This window comes from Astatotilapia calliptera, chromosome 10, assembly GCF_900246225.1.
Source record: "Astatotilapia calliptera chromosome 10, fAstCal1.2, whole genome shotgun sequence".
NCBI classification, from domain to species: domain Eukaryota; kingdom Metazoa; phylum Chordata; class Actinopteri; order Cichliformes; family Cichlidae; genus Astatotilapia; species Astatotilapia calliptera.
In genome coordinates, this window is record NC_039311.1 from 2,607,654 (window position 1) to 2,627,203 (window position 19,550).

The window sequence follows — 19,550 nt, forward strand, 5'->3', positions numbered from 1 at the left end:
GGTTGGTCAGCAGTAAACTCTACAAACATTTTTGCTCCTAGCCTACTGTTCAAAGCGTGAGAAACAAGAGGATCGGGCAGCCAACAAAACTGATCCAACTGAATATCAACAGCTGACTACAGCCTACACTGCATTTCATTTCAGTGACGGGGAAGGAAAAAAAAAAAAGACACTCAGTTGTATTCCGATTTAATCCCACTTTAATTGACCACATTGTAAAAATTCAACCGCTCACAAATGACCACCTCTTGGCAAAATACACTTCCTAGATCAAACTGGACGTTTTGACATCATCTCCCTCTGATCCCAGATGAGATGTTTCATTATAAACAAAATTTAAAAAATGAAAATCATCTATAAAGAAAAAGGAGACATGTGTGATGCCATTTTCTTCCCCCAAACAAAAGGCATATAAAAAAGGTACTCTTTTCCCGCTCGACTGCTGACCACAGAGGAAGGCGTTCAGTGCGCTTAAAGGCCGTTTTCACTGCTGTCTGTGCGCCTTATGTCCTTGAAAGACCCCGATTGTCCAGATCTTTCACCTAAAGAACAGGAGAACACTTAGCTTAGAAAGTTCTGTTCTGAAACTGATTTTAGATGTTTACACAGTTTAACTTTAAACTGTGGAAAGGTCACTTTATTAAAAAGACAAAAAACAAAAAAAGCCCGTCCACAAACAAACTAATCTTTGAGTGATTTAAAAGGTAAAATCACAAGAATTTGCATTAATCAGTAAACTTAAGCTTTTATAGTTTAGTCATATAACATTTCATTAAATTAAAAACAATGTTTACTATAATGTAAGATAAGCATGTGAGAAGCTTGATTCAGTTTTAAGCAATAATTCCCCTCATATTCTAATAATCAGAAAAACAAAGTGATAAAAACTGAAATGAGTAAACCTACAATGGAAACAATCTGGAACCAAACACTCAACATGAAAATACAGAACTATAACAACTGTTATAGAGACAAAGTTAGCTTGTTTACCTTGTATATCCTAACCAGCCAGTGCTCTGTTGTGTAAGCCTCCTCCAGTACATCCAGTTCAAAGTCTTTGTTCCCAATCTCGGCATTCCTCACTCTGTCATAACCAGGTGGGCGCTCTGCAAAAGAGGGAACCAGAATTAATCAGAAAAACCACTGGCTGTGTATTTGTTTTGTTTTTTTAATTTCTGAATCACATTCCTCCAGTTGGAATTTAGGAGGCTCATATAAAGTGATAAATAGATCAGACTAGGGGTAGAAGGTACTAGAAGCACTCACTGGCCTCTGTGTAGACCTGGCCAAAGCGGTAGTAACACATCTTGTACATGAGGCAGTTAAGCAGGACTGGCGAGCCCTCGCGGTCCACCCTGAACTCTCCGGTGGGAGTGTAGTAGTCGTGCTCCTTGATATGCTTGCCGGTGTCTGTACTTCCTCCAATACGGACCATCCACAGAAACTTGTTGATGTCTGTCATGCAAACACATACACCAATTAGAAAGGTGCTCATAACCGTCCAAACAGCAATGTCTTACTTCATGTGCTGAATGTTTAATGAGTTGACAAAAAATGGAACTCCTAAAATTCAATTTCACTTATTTAGAAGCTTAAAAACACAACACCTTACATGCTGCACTAGTTATAAAGTATTAGGCGGCGTACCATCTGAAGAGTAGCCCGTCAGCCCTCCAAAGATGACCAGAACATAACTGACGTCGAGCTCTCTCATAATCTCGTAGGCCCTTTCCTCTGTCGATGCCATGGCCTGCAAAAGAAACGGCAGCATGGTCAGCACAGCAGCATTTCATAGACAATTTCACCTTAAAGGTCACCCAGCTCACCTGTCCAACTCTGGAGATGTGAGTATTGTTCCATGTGTTGTTGTCCACTAGAATGGTTCGATTAGCCATGGCAGTTATCTGATATCCGTAATCCCACCATGACATGACTTTGGCATCCTGGATAGGAAAAATAACACTCAGACACGTAGATGGGAAATCTGATCAAACGGCTGTGACTGCTGATCACTCATGACAACGATCTATAGTTTAATGATCAACCTTTTCTTCCTCACGTGGGATTAACTGACCTCAGGTGTGTTGTGGCGGAGCCAGTAGTAGGCCTCTCTGAAGTCATCAAAGATGATGCGGCTGCCGTCACCTCCACGGGCTGACAGGACAATCGATGGAGAGGAGTAGGCTTCGCTGGTCACCCAGGTAGAGTGGAACGTGTACGTGATGAGGAAGAAAGCCATTACCAGAATCATCCCACTGGCAACCTGGTAGGTTTACACAGACCATGTCAACATGCTTTTATATTCATTATTACTACACTTTATTTGGGATCAGGTAGTTTAAAACCAGGAACTGGGCCACTTAACGGGTAATGGAATAAATTGAGGGAGTGTGAAATAAAGAATGGGAGGAGATTTCTCTGATCTTTGAGTTTTGTCTCAAAGGTGAAAACAGCCAAATACTCAAGTGAGAAAGTGTAGAGAGAACCTTCTAAAGTCTCATTTGTGTGTTTAATTCCCTCTAGTGAGTAACGTTGTTGTTGCACTTATAATTTTTGTGGGAGTGTCTGCATTGCTCTGCAGGCACAAGTAAAATGGAGTGCTTATGTTGACTTGGAGCAAACAAATTTTGAACAACATTTACTGACACTGAGACGCACGAAGGAGGAAACACTGAGTCTATACATTTTGTCAACAGCACATCAAGACTGCCAGGATACTAACATTAGCACAAACTAGATGCAATTGCAGCAAATTCCATTTTGTTTTATAGAGGTCTCATCTTTGTGCTGTCAACACACTGAGGTCACACTGCATATTACCATCAAGCAGATCTATCATAGCTGTTGAGATCTGTGTAAATGCATAGTTATATTTCTTGGCAGGTGCAGGTCAGACTGGTGTAGCTTTGCACCCATCGCTACACTGAAAAATCATCTAAATCATGAGGAAGAATCTCAACTAAACACATTTATTTGGTCATGGTTGTGAACCTTCAACAATGCAGTGTACCTATCCCACAATTGTTTGTAAACCTAACAGTAATTATACAACAATTCACCTTTAAGTGTAGTATCTGTTTCAAGTTGCATGAAATATCAAATACAAGAAGAGAAGAAAAGGTTTGTGTTCTCTTGGACAAGATTTTAAACATGAAAATCAAGACTATAAAACACTGAGCTGAGAGCTTGACAATGATGGATTATTTAAAATAATCAGTAGTTCTTTTTTTTTGTACAGGTTCAACCTGTCCGAATGCACAGATTTCATGTCACAACACGACCATGGCATAACAAAAGTCACTGTCACCACCTTACACAGCAAGCTTATCCTGTCAGCCAACTCACCTCATTTTTGATTGGGTAGGTGGAATCCTGCTGCTTCTTGCTCTTTTTGTCTGGCCGGCTGACGTCCAAATTCTTCATGTAAGTGGTTAGAACCTGGGACACGCCGATGCCTGACAGGATGCACATGACCGGAGCGAGTACCAGCATCAGACGCACCTGAGGAGGAAACAAGCAGTGCAGTTAAAAAAAACAAAAACAACCAACATATGACACAGACGGGGCGCATACAACATCCTAGACACCATTTCTTGTTTGCTTCGGTTACATTTAATGGTGTAAAAGTGATGCTATCAGGTTGCTTTTAAAATCCCAGAAGCAAACAACTGTCTCAGATGGCATGTGTAACACACACACACACATTTACAGAAAATAAAAGAAGGGCATTTAGGCAGCAGTACCATGACAGCTGAGAAGTACATGCTGGTGACGCCGTACATGATGATGAAGATCCTGGCATCCGACAGGTTGTTAAAACAGTAGTACAGACCGACTGTAAGAAGAGAAAGGTAAACTGGAATGAAATATAGAGTGATTACAGAATATTAAGCCAGTGCTACGCTGTGCTTTTGCTGCCTTGCCTGGGAACATGAAGACTAGGAGCTGCAGATCAAAGTAGTATGAGGACCAGGTGGTAGGCTGGTGCTCGGACACAGAGGCGATGATGGGAATATTGTTCTTGGCATAGGAAGGGTCCAGCAAGGAGTAGAAACGCCCGGTCCACGGAGAGATTTTACCTGACAGAAACGTGCTTATCATGTCACGTCAAAAGCTTTTAGAAAGGTTTTCCCATTCATTACTGTTATTGTTAATCCTCTTACCTGTCAGCATGAGAACAGCACCTACAGACAACAGGATAAAGCCCACCAGAGAGATGACGCTCTTGAACAGCACCTCAAATTGCTGAGCATTGAGTTTGCTGCGCAGGTAGTCCACAAAAGCATGGATCTGGCACAGACCAAACACGCCAAAGGCTGCCATGTGCTCCGATGACTGCACCGGCTGGTAAATGAAAAAAGGGAGACAAGGAACTGAACAGTGTGATACAAAGCAAAGTGAAACTTCTCATCATGAGAATATCACTACTTTTTAATCTTTAACAAAAAACCGTCCTGGAAGGAGGGTGTGTCAGGTGATGAAATGAGATTGTTCTTTTTACCTGGAAACCAACAAAAGAGATTTGCATGGAGAGGATGGTGCCCAGGCAGTAGACTGTGCAGTAAGCCACATATATGCGGTGTGAGAATCGGCCTGTGAGCATCAGAACCAGGACGTGGAGGGGAATAAGGTTGATGAGGAACACGTAGCCACCCCAGGAGGAAACCTAAATGCACACAGAGACCATTTCATGACCAAAGTCACCTCGTAATGCACTCAGTACAACATGCAGATCAGCTGCATCTCCTCACCATGTAGAAGTAAGCCAGCGCACACATGGACGACCAATACACTGAGCCTGTTTTCACAGCCTTGATCCACATGTAGTAGGTCAACAGCATGCAGAAGATGGCAATACCTGAGCAGGGAGGATCATTTTCTTATTATACTGTTTTGCACTTTCGGTGTATATCCTCTAATGCTACAGCTTTACTTTCATTATTGACTGAATATATAACATAGTTTACCAGGGAAAAAGCACTTTCTGACTGATGAATAAAATGAGCAGCCACTGAGTTTCTGTTACCTTCATTATCGTAGGAGCCAGCAACAGAACGAGAGATGTAACCAGGTACCACTGCAATCATGGCAGCTGCCAGGAGCCCAGCACCTGCATCCTGAAGAGACAAAAACACACTTAGTTAAAACTAGTGTAGGTTAACACCACAGTCCTGCAATAAAGAGTCTTTACCATGTTCAGTTTTGTTCTAACAGTCTTAAGCCACTTTCACACACTTTCATTTAAGCTCTGTGGGAGCTTAAGTCTGAGAGGGAGAATGGACCCCCTAATGGTCCTCTACCTAATCACATGAGCCAAGGTGTGAAAATGGGTGTGGGTCACAATCAGCCAAGGTTTTGGGTGAGCTCATTGGGAAACCTGGCCCCACCCTATCATGCGATTTCCTGAGGTCAGATGGCCCAGGATGTGAGTAGGAGTTAAGGCGTCTGGGAAGGATCTCAAAACTGGATTATAGATGGCAGACAGTTGGTGTCGTAAACCACCGCCTCTGTTTTCCTGTAACATGATTCTTAATGAACAATGTGTCTGTGTTATAGGGTGATTTTCTTTTTACCTTCAGCTCCTTGGTTAAGTGGTACGTGACTATGGCGGTGAATGAGGAGAACAGGGGAGCCAGGAAGACGCAGACATTACGGATGTCAATTGTGATGTGGAAAAAATGTAGGACATGGTACAGGACAGCAGACGTGATCATCAGTCCTGGAGAAAGAAAACAGAAGCACACCATCATAATTTGACGTGAGCCTTCAAAAACTCACGTAACACACAAACTGCTCCACACGACAGGAGAATCTTACGACAATTTATGGTCTTACCCGGATAAATGGTGCCACCAATGATCCTCCCCAGAGGATACCAAGCCCTGTCATCAAACCAGTTGTGAAACTTATAAAATCCTTCTTCTGCCAAGAAGCGGGTGGTACGGTAGTTGAAGTACCTGGTTGTGACATTAAGGTGAAGGTGAGACAGGACTCTTCAGGAGGAAAAACTATTAATGTAATGAATGATGATGCAGACAGTACTTACGGATCAAACTCATGGATGACACTTTCAAACCTCAACACGGAGAAGAGCCTGGTGGAGAATGCTGAGGAGGGAAAAGAAAGATTACATGGATCATTGTGATGTGTGTGTTGTATAGTGTTGTCCATGCTATCATATTCAGCGAGCAGAGGACTCACAGAGGACAGCGGCCATAGACAGGATCAGTAGCTTCAGCAGCGTGTCCTGTTTCTCATAGGACAAACGCAGGAAGCCCAGCTTGGTCATCTTGGCGAGGTTAGGGAAAGCTACCCGTACTACCTAATGGGAGAAAGACAATGGTTCTAAGCACAATAGAAAAGGCACTACAAATGCACTTTTAGACATATGTTTATGCATGTATAAAAATCCCGCGGAATATGTTTCCAAGTCAGGTTCTAAGAAACAGAATCAGCAATCCAGATGTCAGGAGTTAACTTCCACGTCCAGCCCAACCACATAAGGCCACGCACTAACGTGTGGCGTCACAAAGCAGGAAGTAGACACTCTGGAAACCGTTTGCATGGATTTGTGCCCGTCTATTTCACATGTGCATTAAAAAGGTTTTACGAAAAGTGTCGAACCACTAAGCTCCAACGAGCCCTCATGCTTTCAAGACAGCACCACTATCAGAACGAGCCTCAAGTGCTGACAGCTAACCCACATCACCGAAAGAGCAAATGAACGGCAGCTAATACGGTTAAACCAGATCTCAACAACTGCACATATAAAGTGCATTCAGGCATAGTTGTAGTTTGTGCAGCGTCTTATTGCTAGTTAGCGTCAGGCCGGCTTGCATCCACTTCAAAGTGTGTTAGTTGCTAGGCTAACCTGCTAGCCTCTTTTTAATGAAAACCACAGTCACGCGCCAACTCCCTGGCTTATTTTTTAAAAAGAAGTATCTGCATCTCCTTCATATATAGCAACAGAAAATAAAAACTGGTAGTCCTGGAAAAGCTAACGCTTTTTAATATGTAATCTTCAGACACTTACCCGCTCCGCTCCTGCTACTCACTTTTCACACACAACCCTCACCAAGAGCTAATCCCGCCCCGACTAGAACATACTGCGTGCTTATTGGTTATGTGTCATTCAACGTTTTATTTTCTCGTATCTTATTGGTTCTTTGGATGTCAATCAGATTTTGTTCCTTACCCCGCCGCTGTAGTGTAGTGACGTGTCCTTACCGAGAAAAGAACACAGCCCCCTGTTGGTTGAAAATACTTTCACCTCATTTCGTTGGTGTAGATTCATTCTCATTATTTTTCACGTTGTTTCCTCTTACAAATCAACGTGTTACTTTTGAGTAAAGTTTTTCTTTCTCTCTCTATTAAAATAAAACTGCCCAAAAATAATTAATCCTCCCACTGTATCTTTTGGTGATCAGTTAATCACAGGTCTTTTTTAGCTCAATCAAGTACAAAAGTCCATCTGCATCTGTGTTAAGCCAGTTTTCAAAACATCTCTGATACCTTTCTGTTAGATGCCTGAAACATTTTTTTTTTATCAACCATGAACAATTTGGAGTGTAACCCAAGGACCTAATCTGATTTTCAGTGATATAAATCCTTTATCTATCCTTATCTTTGCAATGCTGAGTTTGAAATGTCGTAGAGAAACAAAAAACACAGAAACACAAGAGCTCAAATATTGAATACTGACCAATTTTATTCAAATTAGAAGTATTACTTTTACAAAACCTCACTCACAAATATCAGTCTGCACAAACACTATGCTCTTCTTACAATAATTGCACACTGTTTAAAATCATGGCCCCGCTCCACATCCACGAGCTCTGATGAGACAAAGGTTGGGGTGGGGTCACTGTGTGGCGCTGGGCTTCTGACTGAACATTCAGGAGGTATTAACATTATGTACAGCACAAATAACCAAACAGCCAATGATATTTGGGGATCAGTTATATTTGCATCAAGCTCTCTTTAAGGTGCAAGGGGCACTACAGCAAGCGAGTCGAGGCTGATCACCCGTCTGTTGTAAAGCTACGAGCTACATGACTCCTTTGTGACAGAGCTTAGCGTTGAAGTGGTCAAAGTAAAGTTAAAGATGCAGCGGTTTGGCAGTGTCGTCTCATCTATCAATACACTAAAAGCTCTAATGAAGCTTGCCCTTTGCCGGTGTAGCCGTGTGTATTGTGACGTTAGACAGCAGAATCCAGACTTTTTATTTTTGGGATGGGACGCAGAGGAACAGTTATGTCAATGCACACAAGTGAATTTCTGGTTGATTTCCGTTACAAAAAGGTCACTCTGCCTTTTAATAGCAGCTCCTGAAACGATGCTTGTACTCTACTGAAAACAAAGCTGTGGGGATTTCAAACTAAAAAGCCTCCCTTTATAACTGTACAAGGTTGCAGACGGGACTGTGAGGAGAGCAGAATTTAATAGAGAAACACGTCCGTGTGCAAGAAAGTGTTGGATCTGTGAGGGAGGAATGTGACTTTTAAGAAAACACACCTGTGCTTTGCTTCTGAACACAAAAAAGCCCCTTCAAAGAGAAAAATATCCTTCTTTAGTCACGTTTGGTTAAAGAAATTAAAACTTTGTGATGTCTTGTGCTGTAATTTTTTAAAAGGAGAGTCACTCAAATGGCACTTATGCAAAGAAAGAAAGAAAAGTAAAAAGAAGTCTGGATCTTAGTATTTAAAGTGTTTTGAGTGTGAGGCACAGGTCAGTCGATTTTTGTGTCACACAGAAAAGGTGGATAAAAATGAGTAACTGAGGCGGCACAGATTACACAAAAACATGTAAACCCTTTGTCCTGAACCACATGAACCAGCTGAACTCATCTTCATTAAGGGCGATCCTTCTAGAAAAAGAAAAAAAAAATTTTTTTCAGTGAAACCGCTTGTTGGTGACTATCCTATCTCCTTCACTGGGTGGGCAGCAGCCTCTGGCGGGTCGGGGAGGTGTGAGGTGTTGACAGCCTCTCTGTGGAGGCAGATGACGTCAGTGATGACTGCAGGTGGACAGTCTTGTGGAAAAGCTTGTTGCTGATCAGCACGACCAGGGAGAAGAGACGCAGTTGGAAGTGGCTGGAAGAGTGAAATCGACATCAGTCACTTGTGAAATAGATCCTTTTATTTATTGTTCTTACAGTGTGTTGTTGGACACTCACTACAGCTTTGTTGGTGTCTTTGCCTCATTAGCACTGATGATGAACAGAGGGAAAAGGATGGAGAACAAGCAACCGCTGCATAGGAAACAAAGATAGCATTTAAAAACCATTAAAAACAGAGCAGAAGGTCCAAATTCCAGATTCCTCTCTATTAGAAAGTTCTGACATGTTTGTGACCATTCACTATATTTATTTATAACTAATTACTCCTTTGTAATATATTGTAATTATAAATAGTGGAGTTCCTCTCCTTCTCAAAGTGAAGGGGATGAGCAGACTGTTTCCTGATGAAGCTCAGGAAGCTTTAATGAGTGCAGCAGGATGGTGGAGATCTACCAGTCTGTGGTAGCGAGTTACATCTGTTTTGCTGTTATATGCTGGGGAGAAGGGTCAGCAACAGACCCAGAGATGCTGGAACCATCACTGACCAGAATCTGGAGGCGTTTGAGTCAGTGAGGTTTAGGAGGTCGCTGAACAAACTGCTCTCCATCATGGACAGCCCATCTCTATTGCGCACTTCTGAGGCAGCACAGCTCCATCTCCCTCAGAATAATTCAACAGCGTTGCCATAAAGAACACTTCAGGAAATCATTCCTATCATTATCTATAAAACTGTACAGTAACTCCTCCTTGTTACGTGTGAACACACCTGCCAGGCATCAGTGTGGACTCTGATGTTTGCTATTTGTCACTGCCATACTCTGATGGAGATGAGACAGCATAAAGGGTGGAGGTAGAAAACTTGTCCCGGTGGTGCTCAAGAAATAACCCAAAGCTGAACGTCCTTAAAACATAAGAACTCATAATGAACTTCAGGAGACACAGACAGGTCCACCTCTCATTATAAACGCAGAACAGGCGGAATCTGTCTCCACCTTCAGTTTTCTGGGCACGCCACATTTCCGCTGATCTGATCTGGACCCACAACACCAACGCGCTGGTAAAGAAGGCCCAACAGCAGCTGCACTTCCTCCTGTCCTGAGGAAGAATAACCTGGACCAGAAGCTGCTGCTGGCCTTCACCGCTCCTCAGTGGAGAGCGTGCTCTCCTACTGCCTGGGTGTTTGGTACACAGGGGACAATAATGAGAACAGGACGGCTGTACTGAGGGTAATTAACACTGCCCTAAAAATCACTGGCTGCCCTCAGCCACCCCTGGAGGCCATCACCAGATCCTCCTGTCTCAGGAAAACCAGGGCCATCCCACGTGACCCCTTGCACCCCGCCCAACAACTGTTTGACTCGCTGGTCGGCACCTCAGGTCAATCAGGTCCCACACCTCCACTCTCACAAACAGCTTCTTCCCCTGAGCCATTCGGACTGTTAACAAACACTATCCCCCCACCCTCTTCACCAGTCGGAGCCATGGTCTTAGTAACCCCCATCACTCAGGCCACTCACATACGGACTCTCTACTCAGACCAAGTCCTTTGCACCTACTTCTGAGCACTTTGTTCTCCAATATGTGCCTTTCATTAGCTTTGAATATATTTCTGTAGTTTGTGTGTGTGTGTGTGTGTGTGTGTGTGTGTGTGTGTGTGTGTGTGTGTGTGTGTGTGTGTGTGTATATATATACATACACACACACACACACACACACACACACACACACACACACACATACAGTGGGGCAAAAAAGTATTTAGTCAGCCACCGATTGTGCAAGTTCCCCCACCTAAAATGATGACAGAGGTCAGTAATTTGCACCAGAGGTACACTTCAACTGTGAGAGACAGAATGTGAAAAAAAAAATCCATGAATCCACATGGTAGGATTTGTAAAGAATTTATTGGTAAATCAGGGTGGAAAATAAGTATTTGGTCAATAACAAAAATACAACTCAATACTTTGTAACATAACCTTTGTTGGCAATAACAGAGGTCAAACGTTTACTATAGGTCTTTACCAGGTTTGCACACACAGTAGCTGGTATTTTGGCCCATTCCTCCATGCAGATCTTCTCGAGAGCAGTGATGTTTTGGGGCTGTCGCCGAGCAACACGGACTTTCAACTCCCGCCACAGATTTTCTATGGGGTTGAGGTCTGGAGACTGGCTAGGCCACTCCAGGACTTTCAAATGCTTCTTACGGAGCCACTCCTTTGTTGCCCGGGCGGTGTGTTTTGGATCATTGTCATGTTGGAAGACCCAGCCTGGTTTCATCTTCAAAGTTCTCACTGATGGAAGGAGGTTTTGGCTCAAAATCTCACGATACATGGCCCCATTCATTCTGTCCTTAACACGGATCAGTCGTCCTGTCCCCTTGGCAGAAAAACAGCCCCATAGCATGATGTTTCCACCCCCATGCTTCACAGTAGGTATGGTGTTCTTGGGATGCAACTCAGTATTCTTCTTCCTCCAAACACGACGAGTTGAGTTTATACCAAAAAGTTCTACTTTGGTTTCATCTGACCACATGACATTCTCCCAATCCTCTGCTGTATCATCCATGTGCTCTCTGGCAAACTTCAGACGGGCCTGGACATGCACTGGCTTCAGCAGCGGAACACGTCTGGCACTGCGGGATTTGATTCCCTGCCGTTGTAGTGTGTTACTGATGGTGACCTTTGTTACTTTGGTCCCAGCTCTCTGCAGGTCATTCACCAGGTCCCCCCGTGTGGTTCTGGGATCTTTGCTCACCGTTCTCATGATCATTTTGACCCCACGGGATGAGATCTTACGTGGAGCCCCAGATCGAGGGAGATTATCAGTGGTCTTGTATGTCTTCCATTTTCTGATGATTGCTCCCACAGTTGATTTTTTCACACCAAGCTGCTTGCCTATTGTAGATTCACTCTTCCCAGTCTGGTGCAGGTCTACAATACTTTTCCTGGTGTCCTTCGAAAGCTCTTTGGTCTTGGCCATGGCGGAGTTTGGAGTCTGACTGTTTGAGGCTGTGGACAGGTGTCTTTTATACAGATGATGAGTTCAAACAGGTGCCATTCATACAGGTAACGAGTGGGGGACAGAAAAGCTTCTTACAGAAGACGTTACAGGTCTGTGAGAGCCAGAGATTTTCCTTGTTTGAGGTGACCAAATACTTATTTTCCACCCTAATTTACGAATAAATTCTTTACAAATCCTACCATGTGGATTCATGGATTTTTTTTTTTTTCACATTCTGTCTCTCACAGTTGAAGTGTGCCTCTGGTGCAAATTACTGACCTCTGTCATCATTTTAGGTGGGGGAACTTGCACAATCGGTGGCTGACTAAATACTTTTTTGCCCCACTGTATATATAAAGTGTAATAAAAAAAACATGACTGGAAAATGGACCACAAACAAAATAATACTTGTAATAATGATCACAAAAAAATCACGCAGTGTTAACCTGATGATGTATGATGAGGGCATGGCAGTCAGCAGAGCCATGGGTAAGCCGAAGCCAAAGTAATATGGCCAGTTCCTCTCAATGTTGGACAGCCGCTGGTGCATCTCGATGCCTTAGACAAACACAAAAAAACACATCGTTTAGAGCATAGGTGTCAAACTCTGGCCCGCGGGCCAAATTTGGCCCACAGCCTAATTACATTTGGCCCGCGAAGCCATACCAAATTACTATTAGAGCTGGCCTACTGGTATTATACAGCTAATATATATATTGTTTAGTATTAAGCTTTGCTTGTTCCATATTCAGTTTTTCAGCAAAACTTGTTTGAGTACATAAGAAAAGATTCATTCTTACATCTGGAGGAAGATTTTTTTTTTCAATAAATATTAATGTTAGCCTGCGACTTTGTTCCATTTTGAATTTTGGCCCACTGTGTATTTGAGTTTGACACCCCTGGTTTAGAGGTTCCCATTGAATTCAGATGAGTCTGTGTCTGTATAGAAGCTGACAGAGGACTCACCATGGTTGAACCAGCGATACTCAAAGCAGTACAGGGAGTAGAGCAGAGACATGTGGAGGAGGCTAACCATCTGTCCAATAGCATCGATGGGGAAGAGACTAACGATCATACCCTGGAGGACCACAAAAATGCACACAGCGACACTCGTTGGAATAAAGTGAGAAACACAGGCAGCTATGCAGATTTATTTTAAAGAAAGGATAAAATGTACCTGAATGAGGAAGAGCGCCTGGAGGAGGAGGTTAAAAAGCATGTCTGCGATGATCTTACTGACGCTGGGGAATGGCTGAGCTTTACAGCCAGACACTTCAAATGCAAGGTCAGCTATGTCCTATAACACAGAGCAACGTAATGATATCAGTGTCACTGCAGCCAAACAGGACGTATAACTGCTTTTAACTCTGTAATGGACATCTGACCCTGCTGGGGAAATGTTTTCCAGTTCTTATTTTCGAATATCATCCTCTCAAAATAACCACAACAACAAATGTTTGTCAGAAGTTCATCGACAGGTCTGAGGTTTTGTGCTTTGGCATTATCGTGCTGAAAACAGCCCGGTCTTGTTTGACAAAGATGCCCTTTTTTAAGATCTTAATAGAATGCTCATTTCACATTGATTTTCAGCCTTGTATATTGTGCACAAAGACTTGAATTAATAGAGGGAATATTTGAATAATATTATGTGCCATATTATTTTACATCCCATAGTGCTTCTGCTTTCTCCTGTCTCTTCATGTATCACCCTTTCTGCAGCTCTGTGATTGAGCACAGTTGGTTTCCACTTGCTCATCAGAGTCAGGAGTATGAGACCGATGAGAGTCGCCGGCAGCACCAGTGGGCCATTTCTCTGACAGTGTGTGGCACTGTGCTTGTTCCATCAGCCAGAAGAAGGGTGTGTGATTAGCCCTTTCTTGTGGAGGCAGGGTGATTAATCTGTTTTAACCATTAAAAAATACTTTACAATATTTTCGGTTTTCTGTTGTTAGTGTGGTAGTCACAAATTGATTCATATTCAGTTAGATCAAAGACATGATGCACACATGCCACTAGGTTCTGCTGAATCGGTGAGTGCTCTGGAGACCTCTTTCCTTTCCCTGGCTCATCTGCTCCTACGTGTGGAAATCACACCTGATGATGAGCTGGTAGTCTCCTCTGGTGGTCAGCAGTGTGGTGTGTTGGATGTGCTACTTCTGGTGTTGGGTTGATTAAAGTTATTTTTTTAAGCTGTGGGACCCTAGCATAAACCAATCACGACTTTCTTTACTGTGAGAAACATTATTCTGTAACCGTATGGTTGAGTTATTAAAAATCACGACCCCATTCTAACTTACCAGGATGCTCTGTTACACTTACTTATCTCTTGCTAAAGAACATAGTTATGAGGTGCACACAGCATTGCATAACTTCAGGGGTTTTTTATTACAACATTTTTTAGTTTGTAATAGTTGCTTTTATAATTTGCAAATAATCATATTTAGCTTTTATTTCCATTTTACACAATATCCAAATTTGTATTAAAAATAGTTGTACAGGAAGGACACCAAAAATTTAACCTTAGACTGTTTCTGTATAATTAAACGTCACATATGGCCTCATCCATGAATAGAAGCAACATCTGTGTCTACAGCTTCTTTATTAATAAAGCGCTGCAATACCATCTAACAGCTGACTTTATTAAACACCAATGTTCCCTCTAATTTTTCATGTGTCTGAGCGAACACACAAACTCCCTGAGCGGACACTTGGACCACTGTGAGCAACAGCAGACGTGTGCACTTTTTCCGTCAGTTGTTCCGTCTGTCCTGCTCACATCTCCAATGGTTGTACACGTTGTTATTAACGTGGCTTCACTCCACATCAGCCACTTTGCTAAAACACCGGCGTCGGCACATAAGGACGCTGTCATAGCCTGTCAACCACGTTGATTAGCTGCGTATATACGAATGTGAATCGCATTATTGGCTGGATTATGGGATAAGGTGGCATCGTTGTAATCCCATACGGGAGCAGCCAGTCACTCACTGACTAACACTGCAAAACAGAATTGTTAAAGTTTTAATTTTAATTTCAATTCAGGTTAGATTTTTTTTTGTGTGCAACGCAGATTTTCTGTGCGCAGAGACCGTGCCAGCAGTGCGCAATTGTGCACACGCGCAGTTTAGAGGGAACATTATTAAACACCCCTTCTTCTCTGTATCCTCTGTCTTTCTTTACATTTTGGGGCTATTTCTGATGAGAGAGCAGTCTGAACTATTGCAAAGGAAGAGTCAGCAGCCCTTGAGGCAGCGCTGGCTTTATAAATCTCAGCAGCTGACACTGATTCAGTATAGTCTACTGCGCTGTGAGCTAAAGTGGAATGCTACTACAGAAAATCGTACACCAGAAGTAATAACAGTCTCCGATGCCTGAAGGGGACAAAAAAAGTTACCATCTCGTGTGCATGGCGTGGAAGTCTGATTTTAAAGAAGGGCCTGACCTGGAACCAGATGGCATTGACGATCTTGCTGAGGACAAACAAGGGGAGGACCCAGAGAGCACTGAAGACGGACGTCAGGATGAACTCTAACCAGGACCACACACTGCCATGGAGGGAGGGGTCACCTGGAGTAAAAACAGCTTTGTTAATTATCTGCTTCCCGTAACACACCGGAAAACTTGGTCCAGATTGAGCAGCAGCCATACATACCAATGATTTTTGCCGTGAGAGCCTGCAGGAGTGGAATAAACACCCGGTAAAAGAGAAACAGACTGAGCTGAGAAGAGAAAGAGAAATACCTTTGTTATTCTTTAACTTGTGCTTCCCTGCATAGCGTGGTTGTTTAACTTTGGTATTCAGCTTTGATACTTTAGTGGATAATGATGTTTCACATTTGAGGCAGTAACAGTTTAAGCTTACCCAGAACACTCCTCCATTCCAGGCACAGCATTGAAAAATCCTGCTGGCTACTTTGGGATCACTAGAAGAAAAATGAACAACACTAATGTTTCACTTTCGCATGACTTGATTTCATTGCTTCTAAACAAACTCCTGAGAACTGTCAGCGTGCTGCAGTTTGCAGGGTGGATATGATGATGGCCCCAACTAGATAACATATTGTAATTCACACATTATTATATTTACTAGTGAAGAAAACAAAATGCGACCAAAATGTGTTCGGGTGCTTACTTGTCCGGTTTGCGCTCCTCACTCTGTGCCCGTCTCTGTGCCAGGGCCCCGCTGGCCCTTCTCCTCCGCTGCTCTTCCCTTTTCTGCTGGATACGAGCATCCAGCTTGGAGATTGTTCCAATCCCCAATATGGAGTCCTTGATCCCCTGTAGAGCATAAATACAAAAAGAGACAGTCGGAGCATTTCTACAAGTCTTAAATCTTCTCTGTAATGAATGATGCCCGTGAGGTCAGTAAAGAACATTTGACATTATTTCAAAGACAAATATTATTTCTGGAGGCTCTTGAAGTAACCCGGACACGTTCAGGCTGCACAGGTTCAAAGTATGGCTTAATAACACCGTCACTGGAGCCCAGCTGTAGTTACAGTAGTGCCAACTGTGCTTTGCATGGTCATGGCCACACATCTTAATCTTTGAAGTCAAACACTGTCAGTCTCATGGCCATGCAGTCTGGTTTTACCAACATTTGTAAAAGAATGAGTCATTCTAAAGACCTTACTGAATAATGCCTAAACATTGCCAATGATCTGCTGAATCAGTAACTGCAGAGCAACATCCACCTCTGGCATTAACATCAGCTCAAACTGTGTGATGCAAGCTTCATTGCATGCATTTCCATGGGTGAGCTGATGATGTCCTGATTTGACCAATGCCTGGGGTTTTAGGTTTTGTGAAGCCAGCTAATCCACAGAAAACCTGGCTATGATGAACTTGCTTCACAGTAAAGCTCTTTAGAGAAACATATGCAAACATTATTGTGTCTTTGGAGGTTTTGTCTGGTTGAGTTTCTCTTCTTCTTACACTTCAGTCACAGATTCAATTTCTGATGAGTATTTCTATGCACTCAGTGAGTGCTGAAACTGGAAACAACCTCGTGTTTGCACAGATGCATGGACACAGCGGAGGTTTCAACACAGTTTCTGCTGCATGGAGGCACCTCTCTCTGCTCGTTATGTCCCTACTGTGGATCCACATTGTGAATTAGCATGACATTTGTTGAGTAGAGAAGCTGTTCATTTTGGCTCTGCACTGGACCGTTACTGAAGCATTAATGATGTTAAACAGTGTAACTTAAGAGGCAAAAAAGCTCTTTAAACTTAGAGCAAAGTTTCCAAACTTGTGAAATTGTTTTTATTGAATATGACTTGTGTTTCTGTACAAGCAGTTTTTCTGTCCCAGTGACCACTGAAATGATCGCTCGACTTTTATTTAGAAAGAGACTTAAAAATGAGAGTCTGGGCTTATTCCAAGATGTCGGCTGCCAAGTTTCAAAACTGGCTACTCGCAGAACTTTAACATCCAAAACTCTGACACCAAATGGATGGAACATACTATCTACATTAAGATTGCTAAATCATGTGTATGTCACAGAAATCAGTCAGAATTACGATCTTCAGCTCGCTCTTTCTACTGTTTCAACCAGCAGGGCTGAATGGGTCCATTGTTTTGAATGTTTCTGTTTCAGTTTGCATACACTACATACTTGCACATTATGTCATAAATTATTTATGAGTGCAGTGTCTTTGTGTTTGCTAACCGTCGCAACATCGCGGAGGAAAGCCCTGACGCTGTCTGTCATCTCTGCACCAGCTGCAGATCCATCAACTGCAGAAGGAGGGGGGGCTGGTGACCTGGTGGTCCGCTCTCATGGCAGGGAGGGGCTCACCCAGTAACCTGCAACAAACCAAAACCCAAGGAAACAAAGTGAGGGGCTGAATGGAAAACCTTCAACCTTTGAAATGCAGATGCTAACAGCTCTTGCTACTTGCTTTGCTAAGACACACAACTGCTTGAAGACCTATTTTCTTGTGATTTTTGTTAACTCAACTGTCACATAATATTTAATGTTTTTACCTCTTCAATGAATCAGCTACCTGTATAACAAGCTTATCATTTGGCTTTTACAAACAGTAGCCTTTCTAAACCTGGTAGTTTTCCATGCACATCCATAAAAATAAACCTCCATTAGTTTGTGTTTTACATACATCAGAAAAAGCCTTCTAATACTAAGAAAGTTCAACAATACAATGTTTGGCAAATTCTCTCAGAGTTTTGATATTTGGTCACCGTTTTTAGTGTTTCACAAGCTGATGATGATGTAAGTCTTTATTTTAAAAACCATTATCAGCAACATTTGACATATAGATATCTATATCTATATAGATATAGATATATATCTTTCTAAAAATACTTGTCCGCACACTAAACACGTGCTCTTACAGAATACCTAACGAGTTTCATATAGATCACAACTTAATAACTTCTGGACAAAATCTATCAGCATCTAATGCCTTGCTAAGAGAAGCAAAGCTTATGTGCGTTTCATAAACGCTGCTATCGTCTTATTTGTTGCATGGTGACATTATACACCAGCGATGTCCTCTCCTTTGTCTTAAGATGCAAACGTTTGTCCACCTATTGTCTCTTTGCGATACTGTTTTATTCAACGCTAGCAAGCTGACTCAGTGGGTTAGCGCAAAAAAGATGATAACACACACTCAGGCTAACTGGCTCATTGTGGTCTGCTTAAAAATCCTCTAAAACTGGCATAATCTCATATATAGAGTTCAGCATGTTGACTATGGCCCTGTAATCGATGACTTTCGCTTCTTTAGTGTTCAACTAGCTTGTCTGTTTGTGATGCTAGCTAAATTATCGCTCAACAACTAATTTAACTGTAGACTTTTTCTTCCTGATAACGTCCATACAAATGATTAACAGACAGATAGAGCACACATTTAACAAAGGTCTGGTGCTTACCTCATGCGACAGCCACGGTGTTACAATAGCTTGGGAAATTCTTTCTTTCTCTTCCTTAATGTAAACACAACAAACAGCATACAGCCACTGCCAGCAGCTAGGGCCGTGGAAAACAAATTGCGCAAGCTCCAACCTCGAAGGAGCATGGGAAGCGTAGTCCTCAATACTGGAAGGCGAAGACAGAAAGTGGAGTAAAAGCTCATTAAAATGCTAAGGGGTGTGTCCACTTTATGACGCATGTGTCGAGCATTCATTACGTATTTATAATAAGTTATTAAGACGACAGCGATATTTTATTTTCTATATCTCTGATGTTATATGATTGTGAGAGAAGCTAGATAGCTTTGTTAGCTTTGTTATAAGGTTGCAGAATTAAGTTTTGCTGTGTTGCTATCGGCTCACGATGGAATAAAAGGAAATAAATTTAGAACATATCCACATGCAACTGCAGCAGGTAGTGAATAAAGCAACGATTAGCATGACAAGATAAATGGAATTTTTAAATCTCACACGCAAAGTACGTGGTGTTAGCAAAATGCAGCACAGCTGGGCCTCGGGCTGTATAACAATGAAAGTTAGCATATTCAAATTCACGTGT

At 42.4% G+C, this 19,550-nt stretch overlaps 2 protein-coding genes across 3 annotated transcripts; both read right to left on the reverse strand.

Moving 5' to 3' along the window:
• Nucleotides 1-177: 177 nt before the first annotated feature.
• stt3a (STT3 oligosaccharyltransferase complex catalytic subunit A) lies at nt 178-7,111 on the reverse strand. Of its 2 annotated transcripts, none has more exons than XM_026181759.1 (18): nt 7,034-7,111; nt 6,202-6,322; nt 6,047-6,107; nt 5,836-5,957; nt 5,574-5,719; nt 5,027-5,117; nt 4,752-4,858; nt 4,502-4,666; nt 4,164-4,344; nt 3,924-4,079; nt 3,744-3,835; nt 3,346-3,501; nt 2,075-2,263; nt 1,827-1,943; nt 1,648-1,750; nt 1,267-1,455; nt 991-1,106; nt 178-542 (listed from the first exon to the last, which is right to left on the reverse strand). In XM_026181759.1, exons 2-18 carry the CDS (start codon nt 6,287-6,289, stop codon nt 504-506), a joined length of 2,118 nt encoding a protein of 705 aa, XP_026037544.1. In that variant the 5' UTR covers nt 6,290-6,322; nt 7,034-7,111; the 3' UTR covers nt 178-503. The 2 variants fall into 2 exon arrangements, with proteins under 2 accessions (XP_026037544.1, XP_026037545.1); XM_026181760.1 differs by lacking the exon at nt 7,034-7,111 and adding an exon at nt 6,872-7,005.
• Nucleotides 7,112-7,688: 577 nt separating this feature from the next.
• Nucleotides 7,689-19,134, reverse strand: ei24 (EI24 autophagy associated transmembrane protein). Its single transcript, XM_026182450.1, is given in 12 exon segments — nt 7,689-8,959; nt 8,962-9,092; nt 9,176-9,250; nt 12,505-12,616; nt 13,025-13,136; nt 13,236-13,355; nt 15,501-15,625; nt 15,711-15,777; nt 15,921-15,981; nt 16,191-16,336; nt 17,730-17,866; nt 18,953-19,134. Coding segments are annotated over 11 exon segments (1,035 nt in total). The 5' UTR covers nt 17,772-17,866; nt 18,953-19,134; the 3' UTR covers nt 7,689-8,915.
• Between the last annotated feature and the right edge of the window lie 416 nt (nt 19,135-19,550).

What these genes read in the sequence shown, in the direction of transcription:
- stt3a (XM_026181759.1), bottom strand. Translation starts at nt 6,289, where the DNA reads ATGACCAAGCTGGGCTTCCTGCGTTTGTCCTATGAGAAACAGGACACG. An exon ending in TCTCTTTTGTTGGTTTCCAG is followed by an intron (nt 4,345 to 4,501) that starts GTAAAAAGAACA and finishes TTCATTTACCAG; the next exon opens with CCGGTGCAGTCATCGGAGCA. An exon ending in GACGGGCTACTCTTCAGATG is followed by an intron (nt 1,456 to 1,647) that starts GTACGCCGCCTA and finishes TTTGCATGACAG; the next exon opens with ACATCAACAAGTTTCTGTGG.